This window comes from Euleptes europaea, chromosome 19 (assembly GCF_029931775.1).
Source record: "Euleptes europaea isolate rEulEur1 chromosome 19, rEulEur1.hap1, whole genome shotgun sequence".
Classification (NCBI taxonomy): domain Eukaryota; kingdom Metazoa; phylum Chordata; class Lepidosauria; order Squamata; family Sphaerodactylidae; genus Euleptes; species Euleptes europaea.
The window spans coordinates 3,771,937-3,797,605 of record NC_079330.1 but is presented as its reverse complement, the minus strand read 5'-3'; the positions used below and the strand labels follow the sequence as shown (position 1 = coordinate 3,797,605).

General features: G+C 47.3%; 3 protein-coding genes across 3 annotated transcripts; 2 read left to right on the top strand and 1 right to left on the bottom strand.

The window, feature by feature from the left end:
• Positions 1-207: 207 nt before the first annotated feature.
• Positions 208-7,723, bottom strand: LOC130491702 (uncharacterized). The gene is made up of 6 exons (XM_056865489.1): positions 7,590-7,723; positions 6,548-6,610; positions 4,498-4,577; positions 3,045-3,175; positions 1,625-1,691; positions 208-402 (listed from the first exon to the last, which is right to left on the bottom strand). The coding sequence occupies exons 1-6, from the start codon at positions 7,721-7,723 to the stop codon at positions 272-274; spliced, it is 606 nt and encodes a 201-aa protein (XP_056721467.1). The 3' UTR covers positions 208-271.
• Positions 7,724-9,625: 1,902 nt separating this feature from the next.
• Positions 9,626-23,025, top strand: NMNAT1 (nicotinamide nucleotide adenylyltransferase 1). The gene is made up of 5 exons (XM_056865636.1): positions 9,626-9,743; positions 11,098-11,281; positions 12,241-12,338; positions 13,887-14,313; positions 22,916-23,025. The coding sequence occupies exons 1-5, from the start codon at positions 9,626-9,628 to the stop codon at positions 22,920-22,922; spliced, it is 834 nt and encodes a 277-aa protein (XP_056721614.1). The 3' UTR covers positions 22,923-23,025.
• On the top strand, positions 20,059-25,669 carry RBP7 (retinol binding protein 7). The gene is made up of 4 exons (XM_056865632.1): positions 20,059-20,162; positions 22,916-23,094; positions 24,806-24,907; positions 25,592-25,669. The coding sequence occupies exons 1-4, from the start codon at positions 20,090-20,092 to the stop codon at positions 25,640-25,642; spliced, it is 405 nt and encodes a 134-aa protein (XP_056721610.1). The 5' UTR covers positions 20,059-20,089; the 3' UTR covers positions 25,643-25,669.

Below are 25,669 nucleotides of genomic sequence, written 5' to 3'. Positions count from 1 at the left end.
AGCCTGCAAACCCCCAGAGTTTGCCTTTTAAAGGCGCTAAAGCCCTACGTTTTCAACTCAAAGGCTACCTGATGCTCGTACATATGAATAGTTAAAGACATTTGCTATGAATATCCCCAGTTCTGAAGGTCTTCCCACTGTGGCTGCCACAGAGATCAGTCGATTTCTCCAGGGATGGAGATAAGGGAAGGCAGTTTAGCCGATGATCCACGGCAGGCGGAGAGGTTGCTGGGGAAACCAGGGCAGAGACTCGGCGCCTGGTTCAGAAGTGTCAGACGTGCCACAGGCAGCTACATTCAGAGACTGGTCCGTAACAGATCCCACTCTTCGCCTGCTTGTTCAGTACAAGGCCAGGAGAAGCCATGTTGGCAAACCAGAATAGCCCCAGAACAGAGAAGAAGGCTGCAAGAAACACACAGAGGCATTAGAGGAGAGAACAGTGCACCTGGGGTTTCCCTTGCTATTTGGTATCCAAAGATGGTTGGTTTTCACATTGTGCAAAGTTTCTAGTCCCCATGATGGTGTGCAAAAAAAGCTTTAGGAACATCTACATATGCTTCTTCTCCATTCTCTCTTTTGCCACCTTCTTTGCCTAAATATTTGGGAAGGAAAACCCATGAAAGAATAAGTTAAGCAAAGGAAATAAGTGACATGAATGTTTATATAACAGACCTCTAGTGTAACTGCTGGCCCTGGGAGAGGACATTCTCTCCCTGCCCATAATTTTCTTGACTATCTCCATGGACAGAAATTTTACTCTCTCTAGTGCTGGAAAAAAACAGAGAGCACCCTTTGGTATCTTGCTTCGATTCCAGTAGCACCTTAGAGACAGACAAGATTTTCGGGGCGTAAGCTGTGGACTCCCCAAAAAAAACAAATCAGTGGGCTATAGATCAAATCAAGCCTGAACTGACCCTGGAAGCTAAAATGACTAAACCGAGGCTATCGTATTTTGGTCACATCATGAGAAGGCAAGAGTCACTGGAAAAGACAGTCATGCTAGGAAAAGTTGAGGGCAGCAGGAAAAGAGGAAGACCAACAAGAGAGGGATTGACTCAATAAAGGAAGCTACAGCCCTCAATTTGCAAGATCTGAGCAGGGCTGTCAAAGATAGGACTTTGATTCACAGGGTCACCATGAGTCGGAAGCGACTTGACGGCACTTAACATGCACATAAGCTGTCATCTGACGAAGGGAGCTTTGACTCTTGAAAGCTTATGCCCCCCCAAATCTTGTTGGTCTCTAAGGTCTAGCTGTTCCACTGCAGACCAACTCTATCTTTGGTGTCTCAGAGATCAATAGATCTGTTTGTCTTCAAGGTGCCAACAGGACATGCTTGTTTTTACCATAACGGCCCAGCCTCCGAGGAGGCCAGTCGGGGACCGACTCTTTTCCCCATCCTTCGGCTTCATCTTTTCTAGAACTAGGGTGACAGGTGGTGCATGACCTCACTCAACTTGCCTATGGGGGCCCGTCCCATCTCCTGGGGCTTTTCTAGCACCCCTGACCGTGCTAGACTTGGAGCACAAGCAGGATCTGCCAGAACAGGTTTCGGTGAGGGCTGCCTCCCTCCAAGTCCTGAGGTGCCCGATTTGAATGCAAAAAAAGAAATCGTTCCACGTACCGGTTGAGAACATGCTGCTCACTGACAGAACCACGGACGTGTAATAGAGCTCAGGAGTTGTTTTGACCTGGATGAAAGACGGGATATGGGGGATAAATGGGCTTGGTGCTGAAAGAACATCAGAAGAGCCCTGCTGGATCAGACCAAATATCCAGCATCCTGTTTTCCACAATGGCCATCCAAATGCAGCCAAAAGCCCACAGGTTGGGCACAGAAGGCCCAACTTCCTCCTGTTGTTAAAAAAGGTAAAGGTCCCCTGTGCAAGCACTGGGTCTTTCCTGACCCATGGGGTGACGTCACATCCTGATGTTTCCAAGGCAGACTTTGTTTTATGGGGTGGTTTGCCAGTGCCTTCCCCAGTCATCTTCCCTTTACCACCAGCAAGCTGGGTGCTCATTTTACCGACCTTGGAAGGATGGAAGGCTGAGTCAACCTTGAGCCAGCTACCTGAAACCAACTTCCGTCGGGATCGAACTCAGGTCGTGAGCAGAGCTTGGGCTGCAGTACTGCAGCTTACCACTCTGCACCAGGGGGCTCCTCCTGTTGTTAACCCCTAGAAACTTGTATTCACAGGTAGACTGCCTCTGAACATGGAAGCTCCTTTATGAATTTGAATGAATTTGTCCAGTTCCTTTTACAGCCTTTTAGGCTAGGGGCCATCATACGGCAGCAAGCACCACCAGTTAATTATGCATTGTCTGAAGAAATAACTTCCTTCAGTACAAAATTTCTTCGGTACAAAGTACAACAGATCCTTCCTGCAGACTCACCATCTAACCAGATCGAAGAAGGAAATCTCTTAGGAAAGTACTCAGGGTTTTTCTATTTTCACATGGTGGTTTATAAAACTAGGGATAAATGGACATGTTTGAAGGTGCAGACAAAATAATGTAGTTTTTAAAAGTTATAATCCAGCTCAGTTTAATGAAATAATCCTCATCTGATTTCAGCATTTACAAGGAGTTGGAAGAAAATGTATGCATGGAATAGTTTTCAAAAGCTAGAAGTACTGGACAACTAAGTAGAGATCATGGCTCAGTGGAAGAGTGCCAGCTTTGCGTGCAGAGTTTCCCTCGTTCAATCCCAGCATCTCCCATTAAAGGATCTCAGGTGGCTGGTGTAGGCCAGGGGTTCCCCCAACGTGGTCCAGTCTCCACATCTGGATTCATGCAAAATATCTTGATTTATGCAAAACAGTTTATGCAAAATAAGCAAGCATATGCAAAACTGCTTACTATTCAATCATCTCTACAAGTTTATCTTGGAACAGAATTTGGATTTCTTGGCACACAATTGTGTGTGTGGGGGGGGAGAGAGCTCCAAATTCTGTTTGATAGATAGATTAGAAGGAGTATAAAGAACCCCTGATACCAAAATTCCCGTGGGGTGGGGGCCAAATGTCAACCAAAGGAATACCAACACATTGTGCTGCTAAAGATGTCAGTATAGCCGTGCAGATTCCTTCCGCAAACGAGCCCATTCCAAAGATGGAGAAGATGATCTTCAGCTCGCCTGTCAGGGGCTCCATCATGACCAGCAGCAAAGCCAACCCTGGAAGGATGGGAAAGGGAAAGAATCGGCTGGCTCACTTGTTCACACCATCACAGTGTGGCCTTTTGTCCGGCCCAAGCCAATCGGATTCCCCACCGCCCCGAGTCCAAGAGTTCTGAGAGCACAAGGAACCGTTCTGTGGGCCCTCCGTGATTTTAGAAACGTCACTCTTGCACATGAACACATGAAGCTGCCTTATACTGAATCAGACCCTTGGTCCATCAAAGTCAGTATTGTCTACTCTGACCGGCAGCAGCTCTCCATGGTCTCAGGTGGAGGTCTTTCACATCACCTACTTGCCTGGTCCCTTTAACTGGAGATGCTGGGGATTGAACCTGGGACCTTCTGCATGCCAAGCAGATGCTCTACCACAGCCCCTACCCCAATGCATGACTTTTTTGGAGGGGCAAGATAACAGCTACTGGGTCAAAGGAGAAATCCCGGCTGTCCCTATCCTTCAAGGTGAGCTCTGCAGAGCTGTTCTCCTGCACCACGGTCAGTGACCGATGCTAAGGCTGCTGGCAAGGGTATGTCTTTCACCTCCAAGAGGGTGCTGTGTACACACGCATCCTGGAGAAATCACATAGCTGTTCAGGAGCCAGTGTGGTACAGTGGTCAGAGTGTCCATCTGCGAGACCCAGATTCGAATCCCCAGTCTGCCATGCATACTTGCTGGGTGACCTCGGGCCAGTCACACACTCTGAACCTAAGCTACCTCTCGGGGTTGCTGTGAGGATAAAGCAGAGAAGGGGGAAATGTTGTTAAGCCCACACTGGGAAGCAAAGTGGGGTATAAGTGGAGAGCCAGCATGGTGTAGTGGTTAAGATCAGTGGTTTGGAAACGGTGGACTCTGATCTGGAGAACCAGGTTTGATTCCCCACTCCTCCACATGAGCGGCAGAGGCTAATCTGGTGAACTGGATTTGTTTCCCCACTCCTACACAGGAAGCCAGCTGGGTAACCTTGGGCTAGTCACAGCTCTCTTAGGGCTCTCTCAGCCTCACCTACCTTACAGGGTGTCTGTTGTGGGAAGGGGGAGGTGATTGTAAGCCGATTTGAGTCTCCCTTAAGTGGTAAAGAAAGTCAACATATAAAAACTAACTATTCTTCTAAATGAAGTAAATAAATTGTGGAGGCCTATTATCTTCCATCACCACAAGCGGTTTGTTCCAAGAAAGTCGCCAAAGGCAGTGGGCCTGCATACCCCATTGCACAGGGGGCCATGTGCAAAGGCAGGCATGACCACCATGATAAAATGAACAGGCCCTCAGACCACACCCTGATGGGCAGAGTGGTCCTTGACAGACGGTTTGCTGTACATACCAATGGTGAAGAAAGTAAAGACGATGCTTCCGACCAGGTTGTAGAGAAGGGGCTGCCCACAGTAGCGGGAAGACTTTGGTCTGAAAAGCAACACGGAGAAACCAGACAAGTGCCCTTCCTGCACTGAGCATTCATCTTTGATCGTTATGTTTGTTTAGTCACTCGTTTCGCATTCCGCTCTGTCCCCCAGGCTCCAACAGTAAGAGCAGTTTTCCAAAGTGCAAACCCTTGTGTCCCCCAAGGGCTGCTGATCCCAAATAGTTAAAAGATGCAATTTTAAAAATTGTATCTTTGAGATACAAAATCCAGTTTATGTTTCAGAGGGTAACCTTGTTGGTCTGCCGTAGAACAGCTAGATTTGAATCCAGAGGCACCTTAGAAACCAATAATCCTAAAGGGGGAATGAAGGTACTAAAATGTCCAACAAACAAACCTCTGCCAAGTTGTACCCTCTGTCTGGGAGTATAACTTGTTAATGATTTCTAACAAATCTCTTTAAATGAAATTACCTATATTCAGGTTGCTAATTCGCCAGGTACGGTTCCAAATTATATACAACTTCAACTGTTTGCATTTATAATTGAAACAGAAAACTTGCAGACGACACATCGCAGTTAATAGAGTGATAGTCTCAAACAATTATGCATCAAGCTAATCCAACAGGTAGTGTTCTGTGTTACAGATATTGTTCTGTGTTGTACACCCCCAAACCACAAGTCAAATAATATATTTCAAAAATAAATTCCAAATATAATGTACAGTCTTTTCGCAGTCAGTAAGTTGTGTATAATTTGGAACTGTACCTGGTGAATTAAAGGTAAAGGTCCCCTGTGTAAGCACCAGGTCATTCCTGACCCATGGGGTGACGTCACATCCCGACGTTTCCTAGGCAGACTTTGTTTTACGGGGTGGTTTGCCAGTGCCTTCCCCAGTCATCTTCCCTTTACCCCCAGCAAGCTGGGTACTCATTTCACCGACCTTGGAAAGATGGAAGGCTGAGTCAACCTGGAGCCGGCTACCTGACACCAACTTCCGTCGGGATCGAACTCGGGTCGTGAGCAGAGCCTGGGCTGCAGTACTGCAGCTGACCACTCTGCGCCATGGGACTCTTGGCTACCTGGTGAATAAGCAACCTGAATATAGGTAATTTCATTTAAAGAGAGGGTACTACTTGACAGAGGTTTGTTTATTGCACCTTAAAGACCAAGAACATTTTCGGGGTATGAGCTTTCGAGAGTCAAAGCTCCCTTCGTGAGATACAGGCCTGAATGTCTTGTTGGTCTCTCAGGTGCTATGGGACTACAATCACTCCCTTAACAGCTGGCATCTCGCTTCTCGTTTTTCAGACAGAACTAGAGCTCCTTGGGGTGGCAGGTTCTGCACCCACTACCAACCTTTGTGCTTAGTCAATGCAACTGCAGAATTAGGGTTGCTAGCCTCCAGGGGGTGGCTGGAGATCTCCCGCTATTACAGCTGATCTCCAGCCGACAGAGATCAGTTCCCCTGGAGAAAATGGCCGCTTTGGCAATTGGACTCTATGGCATCAAAGTCCCTCCCCTCTCAAAGCCCCGCCCTCCTCAGGCTCCACCCCCAAACCTCCAGGAATTTCCCAACCTGGAGCTGGCAACCCTATGCAGAATGCATTGTAGAATTCAGTCACATCTTGCCTCTTGGTATAAGGCAGCACAGAATCAGACTAATGCCTGAGAAAGGACTGAAAGGGGAGATCACCTTTCTGAAGCTGCCAGTGTAACCCTAACCGTTTCTCAACACAGCCTTCAATTGTATTTTCAGTCCTTCGCATGTGGAGTTTGAACCCTCAAACCTTCAGGAAAACAGCTGGTAGAGTCCTTGTCAACAGAGATTTTAATTTTTAAAAAAAATTCAAAACCAATTCCCAAATGCCAATGGGCCAGGCTGTAAGTTCTCTCTTCTCAAGAACGTCTCTTCTCAAGAACGTCGCCAGCTCCCCCTGTATTCGAGAAGGTATGCAAACACGCAAAGGGACGTTGTGAGTGAGGCAGTTCAATTTAAAAAGGCCACTTTGTACCTTAGCAGGATGTAGATTTGGAGAAGGAGAGCAGAGAATCCAAGGATGAAGACGGCAGCCTGGCTGGGGAAAGAAAGAAAAAAAACACCCAAGCAATCACATGGTTGTCATTTGGGAAAAAATATATCCCACCAAGCTGAAGGCTTGAAGGCAGGTTGGTTACAAGCATCATTAAATTGTAGGGTTTATTCTTGAAATCTGATCAAAGGCCTTCAGAGAGGGACATAGGATGGACCAGAGGATGAGATGGTGATTATGGATCTTGGGAGGTCGTTTTCAAATTTCTGAAAACCCTTTCCATATTGGATCTTTTGTTAAGGAATCCCCATGCAACAGAACCCCCAGAGCTTTGCAAGGATTTCTGGGGCACGTTCTTGAGTTCGCAGTTAGTTTGGGAAGCTGGCTAGGTCTGTCAGTCCTGAGAGCCAGCGTGGTGTAGTTGTTAAGAGCGGTGGTTTGGAGCAGTGGACTCTGATCTGGAGAACCGGGTTTGATTCCCCACTCCGCCACATGAGCGACTGACTCTAATCTGGTGAACCGGGCTGGTTTCCCTACTCCTACACACGAAGTCAGTTGGGTGACCTTGGGCTAGTCACAGCTCTCTTAGAGCTCTCTCAGCCCCACCTACCTCACAGGGGGGTGTCTGTTGTGGGGAGTGGAAGGGAAGGTGATTGTAAGATGGTTTGAGTCTCTCTTGAGAAAGTCGGCATATAAAAACCTACTCTTCTTCTTCTTCCTCACATTCTGCATCGAGGCACCCAGCCCAGAACCCCAAAGATTCGGGCGGTGTGTGTGTGGGGGAGAATGTGTGTTCTCGGTGTTTGGCAACCCTAGTAAGAGTGCAAACCATCTGTCCCCTCTTGGTCTCTTATGTTACCCCCCTGCCAGCTCTTGGCACGGAGTCTAACTGATCTGTGTCCCTAGTGTAGGTATTTGGGAGCCATCCTCCCAGAGCAGAGCGCTGCAAAATGGCAGGAGAGGGATCTGCTACTCGGGAGTAGGGGGGGTGAGGGGGGGTACAGCCTGAGCACTGGGTGCTTACAATCTGAGTCGGTGGTGTTTGGGTAGCCATCGGCTGAAGTGGTAGGCCGCGTGAGCCAGGAAGAAATGGATCATAGCCAGCCGCCAAAGACCTGGGAAGGAAGAGCAGAGTCTCTTCAGGGTCGGCCCCGCCATCTGGGTGGGATTTAAACTCTGTTGCTACGGGGGTGGAGCCTGAGAAGGGCAGGGTATGGGGCCAATAGGGACCTCAATGGGATATAATGCTATATTCTAGAAAGCAGCCATTTTCTCCAGGGGAACAGACCTCTGTAGTCTGGAAATCAATGATAGTTTTTGTAGATAATCAGGCCCCACCTGGAGGCTGGCAACCCTGCACCCAGTCCTGGAGGATGAGGGGGCACACAGGCCTAGGCCTATTAGTCGTTCATTACTAGCATTAAACAGCCCCATAAATTGATAAAGGCAAGAGTGCCTCTGAGCATGGCATAGTGGGTAGTGCAGGGAGCTACAGCAGTAGCAGGGTAGCCAGAAGAAGGGACGGTGATGAGGAAAGCTGCTGGTTCAAATCTCATCTCTGCCACAAACTGGCTTGGTGGCCATTGGCAGGCTATTCTCTCTGTCATGCTCTTCCACCGGAGATATGGGGGAAATAGTGCTGCCCTACCTTACAGGGCTGTTGGACAGATTGCAAGCAGCTGTGGGTAAACACCCAAAGTGGTGTACAAATGTTGAAGTGGAGCACCATCTCTTCATGCTGCTGCTCACGCAAATGTGTGGGGGTGAGGGATAGGGTTGCCAACTGCAGGTTCGAAAATCCCCGGTGATTTTGGGTTTCAGCCGGGGGGGGGGTTGGGGGAGGGATCTCAGCTGGGTTGTGATGCCATACAGTCCACACACACACACACCCCGCAGCCCTTTTCTCCAGGGGAACTGATCTCAGTAGTCTGGAGATTTGTTGTAATTCTAGAAGATCTACAGGCCCCACCTGGAGGTTGGCAACCCTGGTTAGGGAGCAGATTCAGGCATATGGCAGTGCAGTGGTGAATAAAGATGGCGGTACCTCCAAGCATGTGCACACTGCAAAAAAAAAACCTCGCCCTACACGCCTGGGGGTGGAGCGGGGTCCAGAGAACACGCTTCTTCTCACCTTTGCTCTGTGCTTGCGTGCGGGTGACTCCAGAATGGGACGTCTCTGAGCCCGTGCAGAGTACTGGCTGCAAACCCCTTCGGATGGCCCAGGTCCAACTCCCCTGCCCGGGAATCTCTTGGCACCCACCTCGCCTCCGCAGCCTACCTGGCGTGCTGCTTGATGGGTCTCCAGCCGGGCCGCCTGCCAGCTCTGGCTAAGATTTCAACAGGTATTGCGCACAGCGGATTTTCACAGCCCTTGGGGATCAGAAACAGGCTTTAAAAGAAAATCGAGTCCAGGCTGTGAGGAAACCAGATCCTGCATTCAGTACCAGGCTCTGCCCTTTCCCCCTTCTCTGCTCCCACGGGATCCTGGTATACCTGGAGTCCCTGTTTCACGCAGAGGGTCAAAACTAATCAGCCCTCTGATCTGAAGTCCCACAGGGCAGCCATCCCCCTTCCTTGCACTCCCTTGCCCCTGCCCAGATCCAGCCAGTGTTCTGCACGTTCTGCCAGCTCCGGGTTGGGAAATGCCTGGAGATTTTTGGGGTGGGGCCTGAGGAGGAAGAGTTTGGGATGGGGAGGAGCTCTGATAGGGTATAATGCCACAGAGTCCACCTTCCAAAGCGGTTATTTTCTCCAAGTGAGCTGATCTCTATCGCCTGGAAACCTTTCTTAATCTCAGGCGATCTCCAGCTCCCACCTGGAGGCTGGCAAGAGAGATCTGGCACAGAGAGCCACATTCGCACCATTCCCAGGTTTTGCTTTGCGTACCAGCACAAAATAATCTCAGCCCCTGCTTCCTTCTCCTCTTTGTTTTGGAGCACCTCACTGAAACTTCAAAATGACTCCCCACCCCACCCTTTTCTTCCCTCCCCTCTCTCTTTCGCAACAGGGGGTTGCTGTGCCTCAGTTCTCCCTTTGCACCCGTGGCTACAGAGAAGGTCGATGGAGAACTCCGACAAGAAGATCGAGGTGGTTCTTCTGGCTTGCGGGTCTTTCAATCCGATCACCAACATGCACCTTCGGCTTTTCGAACTGGCAAGAGATGGCTTGAACGACACCGGTAAGTAGCAGTGGTCCTTATAGGTACCTTAAAGTTACACTCTGACTGTCACAGGAGTGGAATTCTTTGGGTCCACTAGGTTGCCCACCTCCAGGTGGGGGGCGTTGGTGATCTCTCAGGATTACAACTGATACCTGGACTACAAGGGTTGGTCCCCCTGGAGAAAATGACTGCTTCGGATTCTTCCTTAAGTGGTAGAAAAAGTCGGCATATAAAAACCAACTCTTCTTCTTCTTCTGCTAGGAGAGTATCTGAATGCAGGGCCAGTTAATTAAATGGAGAACCACACACCAGTAGTAGGGCAAATGCAGTGAAGAGAACAGGAAATGTATAAAAATTCTGACTCGGCTCCCAGTTCTGTTTGCTTTGGCTGAAGCAAAGGGAGGGGGGAGGTTCCAGGGTCTCGTGCCAGCTTTCATGGCTTTCCAGATGCCGCAGTTGGAATTATACCCGGTAATGGGCACCATTGCTTAAATGATTTATTTATTCAAGATATTGATGCCTGGAGCTCTCAGCAAGACAGCCTCCAAAGGCAGCCTTCAGTTTTCCTTACTGAAAACAACAAATGTTGTTGTTGTTTATCAATATCAATTAATAACATTAAAATACAACACACACACACACAAACTGGGCAGAAGCATTAAAATACTGCCCCAAATCCCAGTTGTACCAAGTGTAAGAAATAAAACATTATACCATTAAAATCAGCAAAGGGTCTCCTGTAGGCCCGGGTGCATCCTATTCCGCAATGAATGCAGAGTTCTTCATCTTGATATTCTCATCTACCTTTGATTATTTTGGAACAAGTTTCTAAACATTAAGGCTGAAAAAGCATTTCCAGACAGTTGACATGGGCATCAGTATTTAGGTACAATTCTTAATTTTGCAAAACAGCTTAGGAGAGACCATATTTTTTTGATGCTTTGTGATCGTACAGAGGGTGGGAACCTCCACAATTAATTTTGTGGCATCTCTCTATGAACTTTGAAACACTGGAATTGAAGAGGGGGGAGGGAAAATGTTATCACCAAATTTTAAAGTCATAGGAAATTGCTTTGCTGCAATGTGGTGTAGCTCAGAACACCTGCTCTGCACGCAGAAGTTCCCAGGTCTGATGCCCCATATCTCCAGTTCAAGTATTTCGGATATCAGGGAAAGTCCTATCTGTGCCTGCAATCCTGGACGGCCACTGCTAGTCCAAGGAGAAAATATTGGATAAGCAGGGCCAATGGTCAGACTTCGTATAAGGAGCTTCCTGTGTTCCAAAGCCTGGAGAATCCTGTTGGAACTCTTGCGTTGTGGAGCTGAGCCAAGCAAGGGGTCAGACTGTCCACAGTTTCTGTCTTCCACACAGGGAAATACAAAGTGGTCAAAGGGATCATTTCGCCGGTGGGGGATGCCTATAAGAAGAAGGGTCTGATCAGTGCCAGCCACCGGGTGACCATGGCAAAGCTTGCCACAGAAAGCTCCGATTGGGTGGAAGTGAGCAACTGGGAAAGCGGCCAGAATGAATGGCAGGAGACTGTCAAAGTGCTAAGGTATTGCGCCAGCCACAATATAGCTTGCTCAGAATCTCACCTTTCATGAGGGGGAGGGGGCTTTGGCTCAGTGGTAGAACATCCGCTTGGCATGCAGAAAGTCCCAGGTTCAATCCTTGGCATCTCCAGTTAAAGAGACTAGGCAAGTAGGTGATGTGAAAGACCCCTGCCTGAGACCCTGGAGAGCCATAGGGAGGGGCTGTGGCTCAGTGGTAGAGCATCTGCTTGGCATGCAGAAGGTCCCAGGTCCAATCTTTGGCATCTCCAGTTAAAGAGACTAGGCAAGTAGGTGATGTGAAAGACCCCTGCCTGAGACCCTGAAGAGCCTCTGCCGGTCTGAGTAGACAATACTGACTTTGATGGACCAAAGGTCTGATTCAGTAAGGCAGCTTCATGTGTTCATGTGAGCAAGTTTCTGGTCTTCCCGGTTGCCCTTCCTGCCCAAGGAAAGTTCAGGAAGAAAGAATTGCTGGAATGGATCTTCTGATAGAAATGGCTGGAGCGATTTGGAGACCTCCTTCCTACTGCCTGCAAAAACAGAATATATTATGTAGGCTTGCAAATGTGGTGGGAGAACGGAAGGAAGCCCATGGACTGTGCTTTTGCTCATGTCAGTGCAAAGGGCTCCAAGAAGAGATTTTTTAAATAAAAAGAAAAATCCAGCTAAAGAACGCTGCATGCTTTCTGCTCTCTGTGCACTGTCTTGCAAAGCCAGCGGCCTACAAAATCAGTCTGTTCAAAGGTGCTGGTTGCAGCCTACATCTCTTAGAATTTCAGCCTTGGTTTTAAAATTCCTAGTCTGCATGGTTTCCAAAATATGCTTGCCAGTGTGCGGGTTATGCTTGATGAACATTCAGTAGTCAGAGAAGTTGCCAAATAAGATTTCAGAGTAGGATTTCAAGGCCCTGTGTAACACCCCCTCCAATTTTTTTGGTAAAATCTTGATTTTTTTTTTGTAGATACCATCAACAGAAGTTGAACCATTCGTATTCCTCAAACAACTTCGACGAAGTACCTCCTCTGAGCAAACCAGGCCGAAAGCGGAAACGGGAAGCAGGTGGCCATCTTCCCATCAGAAGGAATCAACCTAGTTCAGAAACTAAAGGTTAATTTTATATCTGACTATAGGAGAAAAGAAATGGGTCCCCCTTGATTTCAGAAGATGGAGCTTTTGGGTGAAAACATACAATTTTTGAAGTGTGCTAGACGTAGAGTGAAAGTGACTTAATATACACAGCATCCCGAGAGTGCACAAATTGTGTTGGGGGAAAAGCTGCTTGGCAGGCACCTACTGACTCATGCTTGTAACCTTGTCAGTCTGTCTTCATCTGTTCAGTACTCAGACTAGTATTTCATGTCAATGCAATGTTTTTCTCCCTCTCCCATAATACTAGAACGCGAGGTCCTGTTGAAGCTGGAGGGTGACAGATTCAAAACAGATAAAAGGAAGTATTTTTTCACACAACACATAGTTAAATTGTGGAACTCCCTGCCCCAGGATGTGGTGACGGCTGCCAACTTGGAAGGCTTGAAGAGGGGAGTGGACATATTCATGGAGGAAAGGGGTATCCATGGCTATTAGTTAAAATGGATACTAGTCATGCTGCATACCGATTCTCTCTAGTATCAGAGGAGCAGGCCTATTATATTAGGTGCTGTGGAACACAGGCAGGATGGTGCTGCTGCAGTCGTCTTGTATGTGGCTTCTTAGAGGCACCTGGTTGGCCACTGTGTGAACAGACTGCTGGACTTGATGGGCCTTGGTCTGATCCAGCAGGGCTTTTCTTATGTTTTTATGCAACCTTTTTTAAATGTGAGTAATTTGGGGAATGTTAGTAATGATCTCAGTGCTTTTATGTCAAGATGACCCTCTGGCCCTATTAACTAAAGTTCACCATTTCTTCTTATAGTGTATCAAATAAAGTACCAAATTCTGTACTTTATCTCCCCCAATATGGTCCTGCAGAATCATCTGATTCTGCAGGACCATATTGTGCGGGGGGGGGGAGGGGGAATAAAGTACAGAATTTGGTACGAGGTACAAAGATTCAGCTTCCTTGGAAATCTCAGGTTTCCTTTTTTAAAAGTAAGTTTCCAGTTCTCATGGCTATGAAGATATGCTTGAAAGTTTAAAAGAGTTTTGAACAGCACTGTTTAAAATCTAGAACATAAGAAAGGCCCTGCTGGATCAGACCAAGGCCCATCAAGTCCAGCAGTCTGTTCACTCAGTGGCCAACCAGGTGCCTCTAGGAAGGCACTAACAAGACGAGTGCAGCAGCACCATCCTGCCTGTGTTCCACCGAAGCCAGAGAGGCAGCTGAGATTTATAGTGTTGACAGGCTGAAACTCTTTGCCTTCCCACCCCCACCCAGCGATTAATTAACACGAAATAAATAGTTCAGGATAGTAAAACTTGGAGAATAAATTTGTGCAGCTAACCACAAGACAGGTTACAAAATTGCTCACTTTGCATAATGCATGCAGATTGCAGAATCCAGCAGTTTCTTAATGCAGAATTTAGATAAACCTGGATGTGGAACTTAAATCAGTGAAGTACAAACTACCACCCTAGCTTTAGTTTTCAGCTGGGTTTTCAATGCTGCAGCTATGCAGAACTGCCATTTTGACATTTGTCTTCTTCGTGACCTCTTTTCAGGTGTTCCTCAGCTGAAGTTGCTCTGTGGTACAGATATCTTGGAATCATTTGCCGTCCCCAACCTCTGGAAGCCAGAAGACATTTTGGAAATCCTGACCAGCTACGGCATGGTGTGCATCACCAGAGCTGGGAACGAGGCCCAGAAATTCATCTATGAATCCGACATCCTCTGGAGCCGCAAGGAAAACATTCACCTGGTGGAGGAGTGGATCAGCAATGAAATCTCAGCCACCAAAATCCGGAGAGCCCTGAGAAGGTGCCAGAGCGTCCGATACCTGGTATCTGACAGTGTTCTGGCTTACATTGAAAAGCACAAATTATACACTGCAGAGAGCGAAAACCAGAACAGTGGGGTCATCTTAGCTCCTTTGCAGAGGTATGCTGAGGAGGCTACTAAACCTTGACCCATCCATCTTTGTTGGGGAGGGAGAAATGGCCATGGTTTGTGAGAAATATGTGCTGTGGCATCCTGAATCCATGGCCAGTGAAAGGATAAAATTAGATCCTTTTACATGCTGGGATTGGGTTTTTTACAAAAGGTTGCCAACTGACCAACCGTGGCATGGCCTGCTCTTGTGCTTTTTCCAGTATCTTTAGCTTGCAGAAACCAGCATGTAAACTTGCCACAGCCTAGAGAGAGACAAGCATGATGAGAGACAAGCATGATTGCTTACCCAGGTCTATAAATCTAGCTGCTGTTAAAGGCACAGGAGCAGAAGCCAGCAAAGGAGTTGGCAACCCTGGTTTTGTGAATGTGAACCCCAATGCTCTCTTCTTGACGGCAACTGGGATCAGGTTGCGTAATGCTTGTTTGTGTGTGTGTGTGTGTGAAGCTGCCATGTATCTGGACGTGTGTGGTAGTTAGCCAGCATGGGCTTAAATGTAGGGGGTCAGTAAGCATGGAGTCCTTGATGTGCCTGAAATGTCATGATCCCAACTCTGTCGTTAAGACAAAAAAGGTTGAGTGACTGAAGGGTTGCCAACAGGGCTGGAGGAAAATGTCCTTACCCTTTAATAGAGACTTAACAACATGGAAATGAGCTGCTGAAGCTTTTCATGGCAAGGAGGGTAATTAACATCACCTGGTAAATAACATCCCATTAATCCCTCTATTAAAGGGACAGGAGTTTTTTTCCCTTCTGCAGGCTGTCGGCAACCTTAAGTGACTAACAATGTGAAGTTCTGGTAAACTTGAAAGCCACGACTGGCCATAATTCTTACCGGCACATCAGGTTTTGGACAAAGGAAACATGGACAGGTTTTGCAAAGGAAATCTGGTTCTCACAGTAGGAGTGACACCCTTACTGTGAGAACCTCATTTCCTTTGCAAAACCTGTCCACGTTTCCTTTGTCCAAAACCTGATGTGGCAGTAAGAACAGTAACAGCATGTGGCTCTATTCTGTATTCTTAAGAATGCAGTTTGAGCTTCCTGTTTGAAGCTGAACTTACCCAATGGGGTGGCAGCTAGACCACAGAGATGTGCAGCTAGAGTGTTCTGTTCTTTTCTTTGCCATGGACCTGACCTCCAGGTGGCATCTTTCAAGAAGAAACATGAAGCCAGGGCCATGTGTTTTTCTTCTTGTTTCTCAGCTCTGTGAATACAACCCTGCTACACCTTTGGTTTGGGGTTTTGTGAAGAGTTGTCTTTATGGAATGCGGAGATGGGCGGTGCTCCAAAGGGGGCGGGGCATGCTGCAGAAGTGGGCAGGGCTCCAAGCAAGGAGCAGCATCGTGTGCTAAAATATGACTGTTACACAAATAATATTTCTTGGAGGGAGGAATCTCTGCTGTTCTACTGAATAAATACCTCCTTTTTCTGGTACTCTTTTCATACAGGGGTGGGCAGGTCTGATCCTGTGTGCATTTATCCAGAAGTAAATCCTACTGATTTCAAAGGGTTGTGTCTGGGTAAGGGAGCATAGGATTGCATCCCAGATGCCTTATCGGATGCATATTAGGAGATGTCATCCATTCCATCTGTGCCGAGGTGTAGGGGGGATCATGCCTAAGCTGTCTGCATGCTGCAGGCCACGGCTTCCTGGCAAGGTGACCCTTACATGCGGCTTCTCCACAAGAGATTCTGAGATGCTGGATTTGTAGTGAATGGTCTAGTTTGCACCGGGGTGCCGAAACCCGTGTCTGGGTTGTACCGCCCCAGGCTGGAAGTGGCAGAGTATGTGACCTCCAAACTTTTAAAAAGGTTTCTTGACAGGGATAGTCTTATTTCCTGGCCTGCTAGTTTTCTACATGCAGGTGTTTCCCCAGGCATCAGGTTAGCATCATCACTGAGAGCGAGGGCCTTTGTTTGAAGGTTGGCCTCCACAGTTTCGTTTGGGAGGGGAGGCCTCCAGCCACACACTATGGCTGACTACATGCACTGCCGGTGACAGGCGGACTGCATTTAGTCATGGGAGGGGCTGATTTAAAGCCCCCCTCCAGAGCTCTGCAGAAAGCATGCTAGCTAATGTCTTCAAAGCTAATGTGACAATGTGCTGTTCTGACCGAAAACTGGCCTCTTGCAATGGGTCACAGGTTTTTATTACTCAGATCAAGCCTGCACTGTAAAAAAGGGGTTTTTGTTCTTGCTGTTTCATCAGTCATTCAAACTATGTTCTCTTCTTGCATATCTGAGCCCGCCCCACCACTTTGGCGATCTTACGGATTGTTACAGATCTGGTGTGGACGTAACACTGCCTGATCTTCTCACCCAAATTTGGAAGCCAGAGCCACCACTGGCTCATCTTCTCCTTTTGTCCCTTCTCCTCTTCTGCATGTGAATTCACCATTCCACAGAGCTAACCATGGTTAGCATTATGCCTGTTTTGAGCTGAAGGCTAACCGTGGCTGGCTCAAACTCGAATGTGCAGACCTGGTTCTAACCTTGGTTGAAAACTCTGGTTTGCAGCTAGCTCTGGTCAGTGTTCAGGTTACTGCACACATAACACTAACCGTGGTTAGTTCTGGAAAAGGGAGGGAGAGGGAATTGTGCACAACATAGGATGGGGGAAGGAGAGCCCATGGTGGGGACATTCTCAATCACCTATCCATGTCTAGGAGAGCAGGGAGATTTACTTCTGCTCTGACTTATACAGACAAATGCTGCTTGTGGGAAAGTTGTGTACTTTTGCTTCTTCGCTGTGTTGATTTAGTGCTGCTGATGTGAGACGAGAAGCGGAAGCAATAAAGATTTGGTCTGCCTATGATACCAGCCCTCCTGCATCAGCAGCGCACAGCTGAGAATCCCGTCTTTATTGCACAGCCATCTTCCATTGCAAACTTTACACGTTGCTCTCCCCCAAATCCTGCCCTTTTAAATCCTAATGCTGGTACTTTGATTTCTCCCTTCATTTAATGCTGTTTGAGAATCAACCCCGTGCAATGGGCATGTGAACAAATCATAATAAAATCAGTTCTGTCTAACAGACTAAGTGTGCTCCTTTCACAGCAGCATCCTGATCTGGGATGGTCTCAAAACAGCATCACAGCAGAAGAGAGCAAGAAGAGAAAACAATTAGGGTAGTCAACTTCCTGGAAGAAAGATGTCCTGTCTCTTTAACAGAGGCATAATGGAATGTTAATTACCAGGTGAAGGGCTTTCCCTCCCTGCCCTGAAAAGCTTCAGCTGCCCTTGTCCGCACAGGAAGCCTCTGTTAAAGGGACAGGTCATGTCTCCCCCCCCCTTCTAGACTCTTCTCCCTGTAACAGAACAGCTGTAATGGTCCCGAATGGTTGGGTAGGGGGTGGGGGGTGCTATTTCTGTTTTATTACACCTTTCATAACTAAACTGAGGCTATCGTATTTTGGTCACATCATGAGACAAGAGTCACTGGAAAAGACAGTCATGCTAGGAAAAGTTGAGGGCAGCAGGAAAAGAAGAAGACCCAACAAGAGATGGACTGACTCAATAAAGGAAGCCACAGCCTTCAATTTGCAAGATCTGAGCAAGGCTGTCAAAGATAGGACATTTTGGAGGACTTTCATTCATAGGGTCGCCATGAGTCGGAAGCGACTTGACGGCACTTAACACACACACATGCCTTTCATTTCACTAGAGGCTAGAGAACAATGCTGAGAAGAGGAAGCCAACCGGAGGGCCGGGTCACCCACTGCTGCAGCGGTCCGCACATATGTGCAAAGCTTGAGTCAAGGAATGTGGTCAGAGTTCGAGGTTCCCAGCCCACTCCCAGCTTACTTAGGCAGTGGTTGTGCAATGCATAAGGGTGGCAGGGTCTCAGCTGGCTGGTTCATGAGTCCGATGAACAAAAGGGACTTCCTTTTACACCCACACATTGTCAAATAGAGGTATATATAGAGCTCTGGTGAAAGCACTTTTGTAGAGTAAAGTTTAGCACATGGTCATTGCTTCATTCTATTCATGGGGGGTGGGTATATCTTGGCTGAAGGTCACTGAGCAGAGGAACAAAGGCCACTGGGAGTTTGCAACGTTGTTCTTGCAGGAAAGACATCATGACAAGGGGGAGAAGTAGCCATTGTCCAGAAAAAAATAATATCTGCAGGGTACTGAGTTGTCTCCTCGCTGCCAGCAAGAATGCTGTTCCAATTACCAGTTACCCTGTAGATGCAGAGATAAGAAGAAGGCAAAACATGGAGGAGGTTGTGTGGGGTCAGACATGGAGTAGCCAACAGGCCTGGAGAAAAAATGTCCTGTCCCATGGTGTAGTGGTTAAGAGCAGCAGACTCTAATCTGGAGGGCCGGGTTTGAGTCCCCACTCCTCCATGTCAGCGGCAGACTCTAATCTGGTGAACTGGATTTGTTTCCCCACTCCATATGAAGCCTGCTGGGTGACCTTGGGCCAGTCACAGTTCTCTCCAAACTCTCTCAGCCCCACCTACCTCACAAGGTGTCTGGGGTGAGGAAGGGAAGGTGATAGTAAGTCGGTTTGAGTCTCCTTAAAAAGGTAGAGAAAATCGGTGTATAAAAGCCAACTCTTCTTCTTTTTCTTTAATAGAGGCTTCATGTGTGGAAATGTCATCAGATTGTGTACAGCCCTAGGTGACCTGCCCGCCTGAAACACATTAAACTACAATAATGGGTGGCCATGTTTAGCAGATCGTTTGAGCATGTGCAGAGAGCCTTTCCTTCATCTGTGAGCAACACTTCTGGTTATCTGGGGTTAAGATTCGGATTTTCTATTACCATACCTCCCCCAAAAGAAAATGAGACCTTGCTCCCCCCACCACCATTCTTTGTGGGGTGGGGATTGCTCAGCAAACTTAATGTCTGGATTTGATGGCCAAGAACCATCACCTCAAACTGTGGAGTGACCAATCTTCCACTTTTTGTTGTCAGCTTGGTACAATGCCATAGAGTCCACCATCCAAAGCAGCCATTTTTCTCCAGGAGACCTGATCTCTGTTGTGTGGAGATCAGTTGTAACACTGGGAGATCTCCAAGCCCTGCCTGGAGGTTGGCAACCCCAACCTAACAGCAGAATCTGCTCTGTCTCTGCATGATTTATCGTTCTGGCTCTCTAATCAGCATCCAAACAGATGTGTCACGCTGGTTTTGTGTGTGAATCCTGATGCAAACATGAAGGAGCGTTTATCTGGCCTCTGGGCTACCCGTTGGATTACTGCAGGAGTCAACGTTCTGGGTGAGCCTGTTTCTAAACCAGAAAGCATGCCCAGAACAGAGACTCATGTCACATTGGCGGGTTCGCCTCTGAAGGCAGTTAACTGCTTTTTTAAACATTAACAGTAGCTTTGTATATATAGAGCTCTGGCAAAGGCACATTTGTAGAGTAAAGTTCGTGTCTGGATTTGATGGCCAAGAACCATCACCTCAAACTGTGGAGTGACCAATCTTCCACCTTTAGTTGTGGTGGATTGATTTTAATGGCAATCCACATTTGACCCAAAAAGGGCAGAGAAGTGGTTAAGCTGCTCTCTGTCCCACCCTCCTCTCCTGTGACTCAGGGAACAGTCCCATGGACTCCTCACCAAAGATTGCAGCCAATGTGAACTTTCTCCTCCAAGCTCCAGTTCCCACCCCTTGGCTAGCCAGGAGCCCCCACCCACCATGGCCAGCTGCAAGCCCTTTTCTGTTCCCCATATATAGAGGATCTGGGGAGGGAAATTAGTATTCTTAGCTAGTGTCTTCTCTTGGTGTGTGAGTTGCCCGTCTGTAATAATGCCTGTGGATTTCAGTGGCACGTGGAACTTCGTTTCTAGTGATAATTTTGAAGGCTATATGCTGGCCTTAGGTAAGATGGTACAGCTTGAATCCTTTTTTCCTTCTCTTGTGGTTTATGTTTAAACCCTTTCTTATATTAGACAAGCTCTTTCTCTGTCCAGAAGCTGCCTCTTTCAGTTTTGGGACACTCTGCTCTGCCTTGCATTGTGTATATAAGCTACAATTTTGTAACAAAATCTTTACTCTTCTTGTTCTAACTTGTGTCCTTGGTCTGGCAACATGCTGGGTTGCCTGTAGGCCTGGCTGTAGGAAATGAAGTTGCCCGTAGAATATATCAGGTCCTTCTTTTCCCACCTTCAGTCTAGCTCAGCATTTTACCTGCCTGCTGGTGATTCTCCAGGGTTTTGGAGAGGACAGATCTTTCTCAATATCTGCTCAGTGAAGGCAATTGGCTTAGAAGGCTGTAACTATTTAGGATTGTATGTAAGGGTCCTTATTGCAACTGGGGTCATACAGAGCAATCATTATTTTCTACTAAGCCATATATATGCTTCTACACTTGCCTGATTGGCTTTAAGTGAGGGTACATTAAGAAGCTAATTTCACACAGCCCAAATAATGCACTTTCAATCCACTTTCAATGCACTTTGAAGGTGGACTTTACTGTGTGAACTGGCAAAATCCACTTGCAAACGATCGTTAAGGTGCAGTGAAAGTGGACTGAAAGTGCATTATTTGGGGCTGTGTGAAAGTGCCCTAGGACTGTACCACTAATGTGCAGTGCAAGTTGGACTGTACCAGAAACATCCAAATTGCTGTTTGAAAGGCAAAACCTAAGTATTACAATTCTCTTGCCACTGTAGAATCCAGGTTAAATTTATTTTACTGACATGTTCTTCTGAGGACTATTATATGCTGGTTTCTAAGGTGCCTTAAATTGTTTAATATATGTGTAAAGGTGGGAGTAGTCTTGGCCCTAATGTTATCAGGTGTGTTGCATTCTTTCTGCCTTCATTCTCCATTTGTAAAATAGGGCTATATGACTTACTTCATGGAATTAGGAGGGTGAATTGACAGACTGAGGTGCATTGTGAAATAAGCGGCATGAGCCCTCCAAGAGCTTGCTGTTTCAGGCCTGTTTGTTGAAGTTTCATTCCCATTGATCTCAGGGCAGCCTCTTCACAACAGCCCTGCAAGGTAGAATTCTGAAACTAAGTGGTAGTGTTGGACCCAAGATCACCCAGTGATGGTAATGGCTGAGTTGAGTATAGAGATGGAGTTGTAACACTCACTACTACCCCATCCTGGCTTTGACAGTAATTTCCTATTTACTTAGATGAACAAAAAAATCTCTCTAGGTGACAAAGCTGGGAAACACTTCTAGTAGTTGGCAAGCTCTTTGGTTTCCCATTTCAGCCTGCAAATCTGTTGCAGATTGTCTAAAAACAGAACTCATGTCATCTAAACTTGCAACCTACTAGCTTGATTGGCTTTGGAAGGCTATGCATAAAACGATAAAAGCATTTGGGGTATAGCGTTTGGCTTTTGTTTAACAAGCTTCCAGGATGCAGAACTCCTAGTACAGTGATGGTGAACCTTTTAGAGACCGAGTGCCCAAACTGCAATCCAAAACCCACGTATTTATCGCGAAGTGTCAACACAGCTTGAAGTCCACATGGGGCTAGGGGTTGCCAGGTCCCTCTTTGCCACCTGTGGGAGGTTTTTGGGGCGGAGCCTGAGGATGGTGGGGTTTGGGGAGGAGGACTTCAATGCCATAGAGTCCAATTGCCAAAGCGGCCATTTTCTCCAGGTGAACTGAAATAGCAGATCTCCTGCTACTACCTGGAGGGTGGCCACCCTGCATGGGCGGCCGAGCAGGGGAAGGAAAGCAGTTGGAGCATAGCCCCCACCCCTTCAGTTTGTTTCTTTTTCCAACTGTTATCTTCATACCAATTTTAAAAGACTGTTATGCGGGGGGGGCTGATGGTGGGGACAGCCCTCTGCACGTGCTCAGAGGCACCTTTGGTTGCATGAACGAACAGAGTGGAAACCCGAGCTAAGCGAAGGGCTTGGCTCCAGCACGAATGCCAGGCGGGCCCCCATTCAGCCCTCACTGCCAACCCCCTGCCCTGCGGTCATCAACCAGCCCGCCACAGATGGCCGCCCAGGCGTCCCACTCCTGGTCCAGCCCCGTCCCGGCTCCACCTCTTCCAGTCCTCGGCAGAAGGCTCGTCATTGTCTTCACTTCCGGAGTGCGCAGCCAGCGACTGCGGAGAAGGCACTAGGAAGGAGCCCGGCGCTTCCTGGAGGAGCCGGGAAGGCACCGCTGGTCCCCAGCCTCCTCAGCAGGGGGAACGAACTCAGGCAAACTCTGTGCTGGGGCGACGGCTTGCGTGCCCACAGAGAGGGCTCTGAGTGCCACCTCTGGCACTCGTGCCATAGGTTCGCCACCACTGTCCTAGTAGATCAATAAAAAATAATAATTTAGGCCTGAAATGGTGGCTATGCATGTGTCCATCTGGCTGCAGCAAAACAGCAACCGAAGACTTAATTTCAGCACATCTGTATGGAGTTGCTACAGGACCAAGCTTTGATAGAGCATTTGAACAAGATGACTAACACAAATCCTGAGGAACTGACATATTTTAGTCCACCTGCTGGCTTACAAACTCTTAAAGTGCTCCGCCAATGATCTGACCAGTGTCTAAACTTCAGCCTTAGTGGGGGGACGGAGGGAGGGGAAATCTGGCCGGTGGTGATACGACGACTGAATCCAGTGGGCAAGGCACACATAAATAGACTGGGTTTGTTTATCTCTGCCAGGTATTGATTTTGCAACTCGCAAGATAGCAAAAATGCTGAAGCCCCAGAAGGTTATTGAACAGAACGGGGACTCCTTCTCTATCCGCACAATAAGCACTTTCCGGAACTACTTTGTCCAGTTCAAAATTGGGGAAGAGTTTGAGGAAGACAACAAAGGCCTGGACAACAGGAAATGCAAGGTGAGAAGCCTGTTGAGGGTCAAGCTGTGCAGATTTAACTGTGCAGAATTTCCCTTCTCCCCTTGATAACATTAGATGAGGTGTCTGTTCACCAACAACAATGGTTCACATGTATGAATATTATATGTATTGCACAGCTTAATTGGGAACAGGGATATTCCAGAGCCTGACCGCAGTGCCATATGGTATATAGGGTTGCCAGGTCCCTCTTTGCCACTGGCGGGAGGTTTTTGGGGCAGAGTCTGAGGAGGGCGGGGTTTGGGGAGGGACTTCAATGCCGTAGAGTCCAGTTGCTGAGGCGGCCATTTTCTCCAGGTGAACTGATCTCTTATCAGCTGGAGATCAGTTGTAATAGCAGATCTCCAGCTAGTACCTGGAGGTTGGCAACCCTAATGGTATAGCAAGCCCTTGATTATTGAGGTAAATGTGGCAGCCATTAGCAGCCCTCAAATACAGAGATATTTCATATGAACTCATGAAGCTACTTTACACTGAATCGGACCACTGGTCCACCGAGGTCAGTATTGTCTACTCAGGCAGTGGCTCTCCAGGATTTCAGGTGGAGGTCTTTCATATCACCTACCACCTGTTCCTTTTAACTGGAGGTGCTGGGAATTGAACCTGGGGCCTTCTGCATGCCAAGCAGATTCTCTACCGCTGACCCACAACCCCTCCCCTAGCATTGCTCTGACAGGGCCCCTGTGTCAATTTCCTCTAGCAACTCAACAGTTAAGGATACTTCTACTACTAAAAATCTTGCTGCAAAACAAACAAACAAAAAACGTGCAAGTTAAATCTTGGTTTGCTCTGCAGCTGTTAACAGCAAACTTGTTCTGGCAGTACAAACAAGCAGCCAATGACCACCTGTTCTTACATCAGCCTGACTGAGCATTTAAAATATTCATACTTTCCGAAGTTTATGTATTTTTTGTTATTCTTATATCCTGCTCTCCCTGGCTAGAGTTATATGGGTGGCTACCAGGAATGGGTGCTCTTGGTTATAGAACCCTGACAGCGGAAAGGCACCTGGTAGTTGTGCCAGGAGAAGAGACGTTTCATTGACTTTCCAGCGTGTTTTAATTCCTTATTGATTCAAGCTTTTTGTAGCTCGATTCCCTGCCATTTGTGGATATTGATTGGCAATGTCTGGGTTGGCCAACTGAGCTACAGTTTCTTTTTGTAGTTAACTTTGCTATGGATTGTGTTCAGTTACATTGTAAATTGTGAGGGGAACTAAAATTTGAAACAGCCTTTAGAGCAGTGGTTTCCAAAGTGGGGCACGCACCCCACAGGGGGGCAATTTGATTTTTAAGGGGGTCAATTCGAGAATGAGTTATTAACAGTGAATTTTTTGCATTTCTTATGGTTCTAGGAGCCTCATATACAGTATATAAATATATATTGTGACATACACATTTTTAAAATTAAAATCAGAATGTACACGGCAGTCAGCTGGTTACAATGGAGGGGGAAAGCCTGCTAATAGAGAGGAGTGGTGAGAGCATAGACTAGAGAGTCACTGGGGGGAGGGCATCAGGATTTTAGAGATGCTTAGGTGGGGCATGGCCAAAAAATGGTTGGGAGCCACGGCTTTAGAGGAAAGGCTTTTCAAGACAAAATGGAAGCGTAAGGAAAGGTGTCTAACTTGGAACACAGAGGCTATGAGAAACAACTTGGTAATATTTTGATGCGGTTCTCTTTTCAAATGCAGAGTGTGGTTACCTGGGATGGTGACAAGCTTGTTTGTGTCCAGATGGGAGAGAAGAAAAACAGAGGATGGAGTCACTGGATTGAAGGAGATGAACTCTATTTGGTATCTAACTTACAACTCGGGGAGGCTTTGAGTAGTGAATGTCCGGAAGGCACATCCTGCCCCACAGGCTTTGTATCTGGGTCCCAGATTTGCTTCTGATCCCAAATAACCTCCATATTTATACTTTGGCCACTTTGCAGTCCATACGGGACAAGAGGTTTTACCATAGTTCAGACTACATGAAGGATCTGCATCTTGGTTACCATAACCAGCGGGAAATAATACAGAATAGATAGCCCCTATTAAGATTTTCTCATGTTTTAAAAACTCATATTCAATTGAGATTTGCTTTGAACGACAGCTGTGTTAGAATGTGTTCGTGACATCCGAATCTGCAAGTAAACTGTGTGTGGGGGGCAATTAAACAGTGCTTCAGTTCGGTCTCTATAGTTAGCCCACCTAGAATATCTGCTAGTCGTGTGGATGTATGTAGCTGCCTTATACTGTTAGACTGACCGTTGGTGGTTCTTTCTACTTTGCCTGGCAGCAGCTTTCCTATGATATCATCTTGGCAAACACTCACCGCCAGAGATTGTTTAGCTGGAGACCAAATCTACAGCCTTCTGCATGCAAAGCAGGAGCTCTGTTTCTAAGCCACAGTCTCTCTCCCAATAATAGCGTAATGTTGATTATCTACTAATCCAAGTAGCGTATAATGCAATGGTAATGTGCCTTCCTTTGTAGGAACTCAGGTGTGAAGACCAAGTGGGCAGGCAGGTTTTCAAGAGAGCATGAAGCTAATCCCAGAGACATGACATGGCA